General features: G+C 47.8%; 1 protein-coding gene across 3 annotated transcripts in view; it reads left to right on the forward strand.

Annotated features, from left to right (window-relative positions):
- Positions 1 to 13,473, forward strand: part of llgl1 (LLGL scribble cell polarity complex component 1) — a 164,022-nt gene that overhangs the window by 107,195 nt on the left and 43,354 nt on the right. For all 3 annotated transcript variants that reach the window (XM_070901483.1, XM_070901481.1, XM_070901482.1), the window contains exons 9-12: positions 291 to 445; positions 1,094 to 1,311; positions 1,821 to 1,888; positions 10,349 to 10,502. In XM_070901483.1, coding sequence (XP_070757584.1) covers positions 291 to 445; positions 1,094 to 1,311; positions 1,821 to 1,888; positions 10,349 to 10,502 — 595 coding nt within the window. The remainder of the gene's footprint in view (positions 1 to 290; positions 446 to 1,093; positions 1,312 to 1,820; positions 1,889 to 10,348; positions 10,503 to 13,473) is intronic.

Consider the following 13,473-nt stretch of genomic DNA (forward strand, 5'->3'; position numbering starts at 1 on the left):
GGGGGAGATATCCCAACTAAGTCTGCCCCTGCCTAAAGGCCACACATGCACATTTTTAGCAGCCCTTGCATGTTCGCTCCCCGGCTGTCCCCCCTCTGCCCTAGCTCTATCGGCACAGACGGAAGCAGAGACTGATTGAGTGAGTGATCTGCGGAAGAAGCTGTCTTGCTTTGACCTTATTCCGTGCTTGGTTTAAGAGTTGAGTAGATTGTTATACGGATAGTGTGTGTGTTTGGGAGTTGCCCAATGCTATCCTTCTGTTTGTTTATTTTTTATTTGCTTCTCTCTAGGAGCCCTTTTGTCATCTTCAGTGGTGGAATGCCAAGAGCCAGCTATGGGGACAGGCATTGTATCACCATAATGCAGGGCAAGGCTCAAGTAACACTGGACTTCACCTCGCGAGTGATCGACTTCTTTACGGTGCATAATATAGACCCTGAGCAAGGTAATCTTCTCTCTCTGGGGGAGGTTGGTGCCCAATACCCTATATTTGGGCGGGAGTGAGTTGAGGAGCCGATGGTGGATAGTGCTGCAGTTAATGTAGTTGGGACCTAGGGGAACGTATGGATTATTTATCAGCTGTGTTTCCATATGCTGCAGTGAAGAGGTTGCGTGAGAGAGTGAGTGGAAACCAAATTTCCCTCCCCATTCCCCAGGCCAGTGATGTCTGAACATTGTTTCAGCGTAGAATTGGCAGGGCAATGGGGAATTCGGTGGGAGCAGAAGGAATACTGGAATTAGGCGAAACGCAGGAATGTTTCAGCAGCTGGCCTGGGAAACCCTACATCCTCAATTGGAAAGAAAGACATTGTACTGTGGGTTTTTAATACAAGTTAGAGGGGTATATTACCCATGGGCATTCTAGCTTACGGTCAGTTATAGAGTCTTGTGCCAGAGTTTTTAATAAAGGCTCTGTTATTGGTCAAAGCTGAATGTTTGGTGACTTGAAGTTGAATTTAATTTACGAATTATGCCTTCATATTTCGAAGCACAGTTGGACAGAACACTGTGATTTGTCGCCTTGTCCTGTTTCTATATTCCATGCCAATATAGATGGTGGTTTTGAAGCACTTGTTTTGTTTGCCTTGAACAGAGTACGACAATCCCAGAGCCCTCCTGGTGCTGGTGGAGGAGGAGCTGGTGGCAGTGGACTTGCAGACTCCAGGCTGGCCTGCTATTACCCCACCGTACCTCGCACCACTCCATTCCTCTGCCATCACTTGTTCCTATCACATTTCCAACGTCCCAGTCAAGCTTTGGGAGCGGCTTACCTGTGCAGGGAAGCAACAGAACCCTCCGCATTCGCCAGTGGTGAGTACCTGAGCTGTAAGCTCACTGGGCAATGCACAAACTCTCTCATCCTGCTGAGAGCATTACTGCAGTAGCCTCGCGTGCCCACAGATGTTTTCAGCACTCAATACCCAGACCAACTACTACATCACAGAATATTATTTCTCAAAACTTGCTGGATGGCTTTGCAAATGCACCTGGAGGCAGCTATCGTGGACTTCTCCCAAGTTTGCTCAGAGTGCAGAAAGACTTGGGGCAATTGTACCAGTTTATGGTTAAATGTCGCGCTCCAGTCTTGTGCTGTGGGATTACAGAATGTTTGGTACTTTTGTTTGGATCATTATATTCAGAGATTGACACTTTATATAAAAAAAACGTTTTAAGCAGAAGTCTGCCTTTCACCTAGCCATAATTCAGATATTGGGTGAGGCTGTTTCCATCTTAGTTGACGAGCTTGAAGTGACACTTTGCCTCAGTCAGTTCCTTGCTTGCTTTGTGATGCACAAAGTGTTTTTACTGCCATTGTTTAGGACTGGCCGATTAATGGTGGGAAGAATCTGGCTCCAGAACCAGTCCAGAAGGGACTTCTGTTAACTGGGTAAGAGATTTTTCATGCCTGTTTGTTTCATTTTATATTTGTCTTTGGGAATTGCTCTTAAAATCCTTTTAATGAAGCAACTGGTATTATCCTTGGTGATTCGGCTCTGCTTTGTCCGTTTCTGTCCTTGTAAATTTCTCTCTGCTCCACTTCCTTCCTGGAGCTGTGAAGGTGTGGACCTTGGCCCAGTGAGCGCATGTGGGGTGTGAGACCATTCGACCATGGTAGGCCAGTAGGAGTTGATGAACAACAACACTGGCTGGTTAGTGCCTCTCCCCAGCCCTGGAGGCTAAAGTCAGTCGTTACCCGAACACTTGGTGAATAATAGTCAACTAATGTTTCCATTTAAAGCATTGGAGAGGGAAATGTCCCTGATGTTGAAGTCTTGGAATGAGTTGCTATTGCTGGTTATTTGTCAGATTATACCCCACTGCAGTTATTTAATGTTATTCTGCTGTCCTGGAACATACAGTAAATATTTCTGATCTCTCGTGGAAGAACCAGCCTTGACATTGTAACTATAGCAAGGTCCCCTCATCTCTTCAATCAGCACTTCTCCTATCCTGGGATTATATTTGACAATTGAAGCAGAAGTTAATTCAGTTTTTGGGGGGGTGGGGTAGCAGGTGGAGCCAGAAATGAGCACCTACCAGATGGTACATGGTGTTGAAGAAACTGGACCATCACTCCTTCACACATCACTCCTTCACACATCACTGCAGTCAATGCCTAGGAATGGGGCAGGGAGTTCCCAACTTTTGTACTGAAGTGCTCTCATGCCAGTTTGAGCTGTACATAAGAACATAAGAAATAGGAGCAGGAGTAGGCCATACGGCCCCTCGAGCCTGCTCCGCCATTCAATAAGATCATGGCTGATCTAATCATGGACTCAGCGCCACTTCCCCGCCCCCTCCCCATAAGGCCAATTAAGGCCAAGATACCATTGGCCTTCCTAATCACTTGCTGTACCTGCATACTATTCTTTTGTGTTTCATGCACAAGTACCCCTAGGTCCCGCTGTACTGCAGCACTTTGCAATCTTTCTCCATTTAAATAATAACTTGCTCTTTGATTTTTTTTTCTGCTAAAGTGCATGACCTCACACTTTCCAACATTATACTTCATCTGCCAAATGTTTGCCCACTCACTTAGCCTGTCTATGTCCTTTTGCAGGTTTTTTTGTGTCCTCCTCACACATTGCTTTTCCTCCCATCTTTGTATCATTAGCAAACTTGGCTACGTTACACTCAGTCCCTTCTTCCAAGTCGTTAATATAGATTGTAAATAGTTGGGGTCCCAGCACTGATCCCTGCGGCACCCCACTAGTTACTGGTTGCCAACCAGAGAATGAACCATTTATCCCGACTCTCTGTTTTCTGTTAGTTAACCAATCCTCTGTCCATGCTAATATATTACCCCCAACCCCGTGAACTTTTATCTTGTGCAGTAACCTTTTATGTGGCACCTTGTCAAATGCCTTCTGGAAGTCCAAATACACCACATCCACTGGTTCCCCTTTATCCACCCTGCTCGTTACATCCTCAAAGAATTCCAGCAAATTTGTCAAACATGACTTCCCCTTCATAAACCCATGCTGACTCTGCCTGACAAAATTTTGCTTTTCCAAATGTCCTGCTATAACTTCTTTAATAATGGACTCCAACATTTTCCCAACCACAGATGCTAGGCTAACTGGTCTATAGTTTCCTGCTTTTTGTCTGCCTCCTTTTTTAAATAGGGGCGTTACATTTGCAGTTTTCCAATCTGCTGGGACCTCCCCAGAATCCAGGGAATTTTGGTAAATTACAACCAATGCATCCACAATCCCTGCCGCTACTTCTCAAGACCCTAGGATGCAAGCCATCAGGTCCAGGGGATTTATCTGCCTTTAGTCCCATTGGGGTCAAGTTTCGGGCCGCGCCTAGAACGGCACAGCCCCACGAGCCACGCCTGATTTCCGCGCTCAAAACCGCGCTGAAAACTTACCTCGGTATTCTCCGCTCCCTCAGGTCGATCCAGGCCCTCGGCGCGGCGCAGCACGAGCTGTGGGGGGCGGAGCCAGGTCCCAGCGCTGAAAACAGTGCCGGGACCTCTGCACATGCACACTACAGTGCACGCGCATGTGCAGTAGCTCCAGGTGCCAGAAACTGTGTGGGAGGGGCCCGAAGCACGCCGCCCCTAGCCCTGGCCGATTGGGCTCACTGGGGCGGTGAAGATCAGGCTGTACCTCCCTCCTCCAGCTCCTGCTCTGGCTCCCCCCCCCCCCCCCCCCCTTTCAGGTTCGGTCCGCTCCCTCTTCATGTCTTCGGTGGGGCCCGTTCAGCCTCCCCGCTCTCCTCTTCCTCCCTGTCCCCCCCCCCCTCGCTGTCAGAAATACAGACAGAGAGAGACACAGACTGTGGGAGGTCCCGTCCCAGCACACTTTGGTGGGCTCCCGATGCTGCAGTCGATGAGTAGAAACTTAATTTTTTTTTTTATTTGATTTTTTAAAAACATTTTTGATTTCTTTATCATTTATTATTGATGATGGCTATTTGTAAAAGTGATGTGTTTCATATTTGTAAACCCCCCCACCCTTCCCCATCTCCCGTTCCCTACGCCTGATTTCTAAGTGTAGGCAAGGTTTTTCTGAGCATACAAAAATCTACACTTACTCCATTCTGTTAGTTTGGAGTAAGTTTTCGCTGCCTAAACTTTCAAAACAGGCGTAAGTGGCTGGACACGACCCCTTTTGGGGAAAAAAAAAATCTGTTCTAAAATGAAACTGTTTTAATTGACTAGAACTGGAGCCAACTAAATGCCGAGAATTGCAATTTCTAAGATACTCCATTCTGAACTAGTTGCTCCAAAAAAATAGGAGCAACTCAGGCCGAAACTTGGTCCATTATCTTACTGAGTACCACCTCCTTAGTGATTGTGATTGTATTAAGTTCCCTCCACCTCCTCCGCCCCAATAGCCCCTTGACTATCCACTATTGGAATATTGTTAATGTCCTCTACTGTAAAAACTGATACAAAATATTTGTTCAGAGTTTCTGCCATCTCCATGTTCCCCATTACTAATTCCCCGCTCTCATCCTCTAAGGGACCAACATTTACTTCAGCCATTCTTTTCTTTTTTATATACCTACAGAAATTCTTGCTATCTGTTTTTATATTTTGTGCTAATTTACTTTCATAGTTTATCTTCCCTTTCTTAATTTTTTTTAGTCGTTCTTTGCTGGCTTTTAAAAGCGTCCCAGTCTTCTGTCTTCTCACTAGTTTGGCCACTTTGTATGCCCTTGTTTTTAATCGGGTCCGTCCTTTATTACTTCAGTTAGCCACGGATGGCTTTCTTTTCTCTTGCACCCTTGTGTACCTACTATTCAACCCTAATCTGAATTCCCTATCACTCAGACTAATTTGTAGTGACTGCTGTAAGAAGTAAAAGGAAGCACTTGTATTTATCACTTGCTCAATGATTCAAAGTGCTTTACAGTCATGGCTTACTTTAGAAATGGAGTGACTATTCTCTAGGCAAGAGCACAAACACCTGTTCTTGTTGGTTGAGGGATTATTGTTGGCCAGGCCACTGGATAAACTGATCCTTTGAATACTGCCATGAGGATCTTGTGTCCACTCAAGAGGGCAGAAGGAACCTTGGTTTAACATAGCATCTGAAAGGTGGCACCTCTGACCGTGCAGCACTCCTTCAGCCTCAAACACTAAGTTACAAGCTCCTGTGATGGCTCGGTGGTAAAACTAGTGTCTGTGGCTCTGCTGCACAAAGTTGGCACCAGCAAAGCCTGAGCACTCAGTACCTGCCAACCTGTGTAAAACACGGCCACAGCTGGAGTACTGCGTGCAGTTCTGGTCACCACATTGCAGGAAGGACGTGATTGCACTGGAGAGGGTACAGAGGAGATATACGAGGATGTTGCTGGGAGTGGAGAATCTAAGCTACGAGGACAGATTGGATCAGCCATGATCTTATTGAATGGTGGTGCAGGCTCGAAGGGCCGAATGGCCTACTCCTGCACCTATTTTCTTTGTTTCTATGATAGGCTGAGTTTGTTTTCATTGGAACAGAGGAGGCTGAGGAGAGACCTCATTCAGGTGTATAAAATTATGAGGGGCCTGGATATAGTGGATAGAAAGGGCCTATTTCCCTTAGCAGAGGGGTCAACAAGCAGGGGACAGAAATTTAAAGTAATTGGTAGAAGGTTTAGAGGGAGTTTGAGGGGAAATTTCTTCACCCAGAGGGTGGTGGGGGTCTGGAACTCACTACCTGAAAGGATGGTACAGGCAGAAACCCTCACCATATTTAAACAGTACTTGGATGTGCACCTGAAGTGATGTAACCTGCAGGGCTACGGACCGAGAGCTGGAAAGTGGGATTAGGCTGGGTAGCTCTTGGTCGGCCGGTGCGGACACATGGACCGAATGGCCTCCTTCCGTGCTGTAAATGTGTCTCATTCTATGGGCCCAAGTTTCGGGCCGCGCCTAGAACGGCCTGGACGCCCGTTTTTCGCGCCAGAAAGTGCGCTTAAAAAATACTTGGCTATTCTCCGGCTCCCTGCAGGTTCTCTGGCCCTCGGCGCAGCACGAGCTGTGGGGGGGCGGAGCCAGGACCCTGCGCTGAAAACAGTGCCGGGACCTCTGCACATGCGCGCTACAGTGGGCACGCAAGTGCAGTAGCTCCAGGTGCCCGAAACTGTGTGGGAGGGGCCCGAAGCATGCAGCCCCTAGCCCAATGGCCTCACTGGGGCTGCGTGGATCAGGCTGCACCTCCCACGCCCAGCTCCTGCTTCCTCCCGACCCCCCCCCCCCTCGCCACCGGACCCGACCCACGTTCCCACCCCGGACCGGACCCACCCCACGCCCCCGGACCAGACCGGACCCGCGCCCCTCCCCCCGCCCCCGGACGTGATCCGAACAGACTCCCACTCCCCCCCCCTCCCTTCCTTCCCCTCCCTCCTTCCTTTCTTTTCCCCCCTCCCTCCTTCCTTTCTTTCCCCCCCCCCCTCCTTTTCCCCCCCCCTCCTTTTCCCCCCTCTTTCCCCCCCCCCCCCCCCCCCCCCCGAAACAGACAGATAGGGACACTGGGGGGACTGTCCCAGCACGCTGTTGGAGGGCTCCCGGTGCTGCAGTCGGTAAGTAGAAAATGTTTTGTTTTATTTTTTTAAACATTTTTTTGATTAATTTATTGCTTGATTTATTGATATATTTATCATTTATTATTGATGATGGCTCTTTATTTGTAAAACTGAAGTGTTTAATGTTTGTAAACTTCCCTTTTTAACCCCCCCCCATTCCCTACGCCTGATTTTCTACGTATAGGCAAGGTTTTTCTGAGCGTACAAAAATCTACATTTACTCCATTCTAGGTTAGTTTGGAGTAAGTTTTCGCTGCCTAAACTTTCAAAACGGGCGTAAGTGGCCGGACACGCCCCCTTTTGAAAAAATGAAACTGTTCTAACTGACTAGAACTGGAGCAAACTTAATGCCGAGAATTGCAATTTCTAAGATACTCCATTCTAAACCAGTTGCTCCAAAAAAACAGGAGCAACTCAGGCCGAAACCTGGCCCCTATGAGCCGCGCCTGAGCAATCCGTACCTGCGAGCTGAGCCTGAGCAGGAAACTGTCAGGAAGAGTATCATCGTTTTGTAAAGTGACTTGCAGTTGTGCCTGTGGGCTCCGTGCTGATGATCTGGTTGGGGAAATACCAGGCTTTTCTTGTAAATCTGATGCATGGGGAAACACCAACATGTACCCTTCTGCAACTCTGCTCTGGTCTGACCGGGTGGGTGCAGTGGGAGATGAGGGTAGGAGGACATTAATAAACTTGCAGAATGGGCATATAATTGGCAAAATAAGTTCAAAACGATAAATGTGAGGGATGACATTTGGTAGAAAGAATAGGGAGGTCACTTATCACTGGGAGGGTGTGAGTCTCGGTGGAGGAACAAAGGGATCTGAGTACAAATCACAAAGTAGCTACAGAAGTTAGCAAGGCCATAAGAGCAAACCAAGCACTCGGGTTTATTTCTAGAGGTTTAGAATTGAAAAGTAGAGAAGTTATGCTGCCCCTGTATCGTACCTTGGTTAGACCACACATGGAGCACTGTGCACAGTTCTGCTCGCCGTATTATAAAAAGGATATAGAGGCACTGGAGAGGGTGCAGAGAAGATTTACAAGGATGATACCAGAAATGCGAGGGTATACATATCAGGAAAGGATGAACAGGCTGGGTCTCTTTTCCCTTGGGGGGGGGGGAAAAAAAAGGTTGAGGGGTGACCTAATAGAGGTCTTTAAAATGATGAAAGGTTTTGATCGAGTGGATACAGAGAGAATGTTTCCACTTGTGGGGAAGAGCATAACTAGAGGCCATCAATATAAGATCGTCACCCAGAAATCCAATGGGGAATTCTGAAGAAACTTCTTTACCCAAAGAGCAGTGAGAATGTGGAACTCGCTGCCATGGGGAGTGGTTGAAGCGAATAATATAAATAAATTTAAAGGGCAGTTAGATGACACAAAGATTAGTGGAGAAGTGGGTTGTGTAGAGGAAACAGAGAGGCTGCAAAGAGATTTAGATAGGTTAAGCGAATGGGCTAAGGTTTGGCAGATGGAATACAATGTCGGAAAATGTGAGGTCATCCACCTTGGGGGGGGGGGGGAGAAACAGTAAAAGGGAATATTATTTGAATGGGGAGAAATTACAACATGCTGCGGTGCAGAGGGACCTGGGGGTCCTTGTGCATGAAACTCTTTTTGGAGTTTATCTGCAAAACAAAACACATTAAACCGTGCCACCCGACCTGGGTGACACACCAGACATTTACAAGGCCCTTTTTTTCCTTTTTTTGGTTTTTTTTTTTGGTTTTTTTTCTTTTTTTTTTTGGTTTTTTTTTTGGGCACTAAAATCACAATTTTTCCCCAGTGCCCCCTATAAAAGGGAAGGGGACACTAAAAACACCGGCAATTAAAACAAATTAAACTTTAAAACGTAAAATCAAATAAAAATTTGGTTGCGGGGTGTGATGATGCACTCCAGTCCCTCCGGTGCCCACCTCTCGCGGAAGGCCGCGAGCGTACCGGTGGATACCGCGTGCTCCATCTCCAAGGACACCCTGGACCGGATGTAAGAGCGGAAGAGAGGCAGGCAGTCAGGTTGAACGACCCCCTCGACCGCCCGCTGCCTGGACCGGCTGATGGCACCCTTGGCCGTGCCCAGGAGCAGTCCTACGAGGAGGCCTTCGGACCTACCCGCTCCCCTCCGCACAGGGTGCCCAAAGATCAGGAGAGTGGGACTGAAGTGCAGCCAGAATTTCAGGAGCAGCCCCTTCAAATAATGGAACAGAGGCTGCAACCTTGTGCACTCAATAAAAACATGGAACACGGACTCCTCCAGACCGCAGAAATTGCAGGCGGCCTGGGAGTCCGTGAACCGGCTTAAGAATTTGTTGCACGGCACTGCTCCGTGCACCACCCTCCAGGCCAAGTCCCCGACGAATAGTGGGAGGACCCCTGCGTAGAGTGCCCTCCATCGGGGACCCCCGCCTCCTCCGGACGGCAAGATGGTACGCCATGGCGTGTCCGGACGGCAGGCGAGGATGGCAAAGTTGAGAGTGCGCAGGAGCAGCCCGTACAAGAAACCCCTCCGCGCGGAACTGAAAGGCACGGAGGGGATTTCCCCGAGGTGGCTCAAGTTGTGAGGCGCCGGCCCCCGAGGGAGGTTCCGGGGTTTGGCGCCGATGAGGAATTCCGTCCGGATGGGGGTCAGTTCGGACGGGATCTCCCCACGCGCTTGAGCCTCCTCGATGCACCTAACGGAGTCAGGGCCCAGAGCTGTTTTTAGCGACTCGATGGCATCGGCATCGTGGATGAATCCCAAAAAGTAAGTTTGCAGGTGCAGCAGGTAATCAGGAAGGTGAATGGAATACGGGGGAGCCAATTTAAAACCGAGTTGAGAAGGAATTTCTTCTCCCAGAGGGTTGTGAATCTGTGGAATTCTCTGCCCAAGGAAGCAGTTGAGGCTAGCTCATTGAATGTATTCAAATCACAGATAGATTTTTAACCAATAAGGAAATTAAGGGTTACGGGGAGTGGGCGGGTAAGTGGAGCTGAGTCCACGGCCAGATCAGCCATGATCTTGTTGAATGGCGGAGCAGGCTCGAGGGGCTAGATGGCCTACTCCTGTTCCTAATTCTTATGTTCTTCTGTTCATATGAGGGAGAAGGGAATAGAGGGTTATGCTGATAGATTTAGATGAGGAAAGACTGGAGGAGGCTCGAGTGGAGCATAAACGCCAGCATGGACTGGTTGGGCTAGTGGCCTGTTTCTGGGCCGTATATTAGCTGTAACCCTATGAAGTAAATTCAGTTTCTCCTGGCAATTCTGCTCTTTACCTGTGATGATCAGCCTGTGTGTTCATGGAGTGAGGGCAGTATTTACTCATTTTTCCTTTTACTCTCAGGCATGAGGACGGGACGGTGCGGTTCTGGGATGCATCCGGTGTGTCGCTGAAACCTCTTTATAAACTGACCACGGCAAATATTTTCCAGACGGAAGCAGACCACGGCGAGGTTTTTCCACAATGTGGGGAGGAGGAATGGCCTCCGTTTCACAAGGTAATGGTCTCTGGTTCAGTGGCGGGAAGTTCTGTGAAGCGCAGACCTGATGGGATAGTATCTCAGAACGGTTACAGCACGGACTGAGGCCATTCGGCCCGTCGAGCCCCTGCCGGCTCTCTCCAAGAGCACTTCAGCCAGTCCCACTACCCCCGCCCTTTCCCCGGAGTCCTGCACATTTTTTCCTTCAGGCACTTATCCAACTCCATTTTGAAAATCACGATTGAGTCTGTCTCCACCACCCTCCTCAGGCAGTGCATTCCAGATCCTAACCACTCGCTGCGTAAAAACGTTTTTCCTCATGTCGCCTTTGGTTCTTCTGCCAAACACTTTAAATCTGTGTCCTCTGGTTCCTGACCCTTCCACCAATGGGAACAGTTTCTCTCTCTACTCTGTCCAGGCCCCTCATGATTTTGAACACCTCGATCAAATCTCCTCAATCTTCCCTGCTCTATGGAGAACAACCCCAGCTTCTCCAGTCTATCCACGTAACTTCCCCCGGAACCATTCTTGTAAATCTTTTCTGCTCCCTTCCTAAAGTCTGGTGCCCAGAATTGGACACAATACTCCAGCTGAGGCCTGAGTATTTTATAAAGGTGGTTCATAACGTCCTTGCTTTTGTGTACTCTGCCTCTATTTATGAAGCCCAGGATCCCGTATGCTTTTTTTAACTGCCTGGCCATCTTCAACGATTTGTGCCCATATACCCCCAGGTCTCTCTGTTCATGCACCCCCTTTAGGATTGTACCCTTTTAGTTTATATTGCCTCTCCTCATTCTTCCAACCAAATTGTATCATTTCACACTTTTTTCTGCGTTAAATTTCCATCTGCCCCGTGCCCGCCCATTCCACCAGCCTGTGTCTTCCCGAAGTCTATCACTATCCTCCTCACTGGTCACTATACTTCCAGGTTTTGTGTCAAATGTAAATTTTGAAATTGTGCCCTGTACACCCAAGCCCCAGTCATTAATATATACCAGGAAAAGCAGTGGTCCCAGTACTGACCCCTGGGGAACAACACTGTATACCTTCCTCCAGTCCCAGAAACAACCGTTGACCACTACTCTCTGTTCCCTGTCACTGAGACAATTCCGTATCCATGCTGCCACTGTCCCTTTTATTCCATGGGCTTCAACTTTGCTGCAAGTCTATTATGTGACACTTTATCGAACGACTTTTGGAAATCCATGTACACCACGCCAACCGCATTACCTTCATCGACCCTCTCTGTTACCTCATCAAAAAACTCAATCCAGTTAGTTAAACACGATTTGCCGTTAACATCTGTGCTGGCTTTCCTTAATTAATCCACACTTGTCCAAGTGACTGTTAATCCCGGATTATTGTTTGTAAAAGCTTCCCCACTACCGAGGTTAAACTGACCGGCCGGTAGTTGCTGGGTTTAACCTTGCACCCTATTTGGAACAAGGGTGTAACATTTGCAATTCTCCAGTCCCCTGGCACCAGCCCCGTATCCAAGGAGGATTGGTAGATTATGGCCAGTACCTCCGCAATCTCCACCTTTACTTCCCTCAGCATCCCATCTGGTCCTAGTGACTTGCTTAAGAGCATAAGAAAAAGAAATAGGAGCAAGAGTAGGCCATACAGCCCCTCGAGCCTGCTCCGCCATTCAATACGATCATGGCTGATCTGATCATGGACTCAGCTCCACTTCCCCGCCCGCTCCCCATAACCCCTTATCCCCTTATCGTTTAAGAAACTGCCTATTTCTGTCTTAAATTTATTCAACATCCCAGCTTCCACAGCTCTCTCAGGCAGCGAATTCCACAGATTTACAACCCTCAAGAAATTTCTCCTCATCTCTGTTTTAAATGTTATTCTAAGATCGTGTCCTCTAGTTCTAGTCTCCCTCATCAGTGGAAATATCCTCTCTGCATCTACCTTGTCAAGCCCCCTCATAATCTTATACATTTCAATAAGATCGCCTCTCATTCTTCTGAATTCCAATGAGTAGAGGTCCGACCTACTCAACCTTTCTTCATAAGTCAACCCCCTCATCCCCGGAGTCAACCTAGTGAACCTTCTCTGAACTGCCTCCAAAGCAAGTATATCCTTTCATAAAATAAGGAAACCAAAACTGCATGCAGTATTCCAGGTGTGGCCTCACCAATACCCTGTATAACTGTAGCAAGACTTCCCAGGTTTTATACTCCATCCCCTTCGCAATAAAGGCCAAGATACCATTTGCCTTCCTGATCACTTGCTGTACCTGCATACTATCCTTTTGTGTTTCATGCACAAATACACCCAGGTCCCGCTGTACTGCAGCACTTTGCAATCTTTCTCCATTTAAATAATAACTTGCTCTTTGATTTTTTTCTGCCAAAGTGACCTCACACTTTCCAACATTATACTCCATCTGCCAAATTTTTGCCCACTCACTTAGCCTGTCTGTCCTTTTGCAGATTTTTTGTGTCCTCCTCACACATTGCTTTTCCTCCCATCTTTGTATCGTCAGCAAACTTGGCTACGTTACACTCAGTCCCTTCTTCCAAGTCGTTAATATAGATTGTAAATACTTTAAGTACAGCCAGCCTTTCTAGTACCACCTCTTAATTTTTATTGTATCCAGTATGTTAACTAGTTCCTCTTTCACTGTCTATGGTAGCATTTTCTTCCTTGAAGACAGATGCAAAGACCTCATTTAGTACCTCAGCCTCCAGTCCCTAATCGCCCCCCCCCCCACCCCCTTAATACCCGTTTACTATTTATATGCTTACAGAAGACTTTTGAATTCCCTTTGATGTTAGCTGCCATTCTATTCTCAAAAGCTCTTTGCCCCTTATTTCCTTTTTCACTGCCCCTCTGAACTTTCTATATCCAGCCTGGTTCTGACATATTCTCGGTCTGACATCTGTCATACGCCCCCTGTTTCTGCTTCATCTTACTCTCTATCTCTTTCATCATCCAGGGAGCTCTGACTCTGGTTGCCCTACCTTTCCCCCCTGGG

The sequence above is a fragment of the Pristiophorus japonicus genome, chromosome 15 (assembly GCF_044704955.1).
Source record: "Pristiophorus japonicus isolate sPriJap1 chromosome 15, sPriJap1.hap1, whole genome shotgun sequence".
NCBI classification, from domain to species: domain Eukaryota; kingdom Metazoa; phylum Chordata; class Chondrichthyes; family Pristiophoridae; genus Pristiophorus; species Pristiophorus japonicus.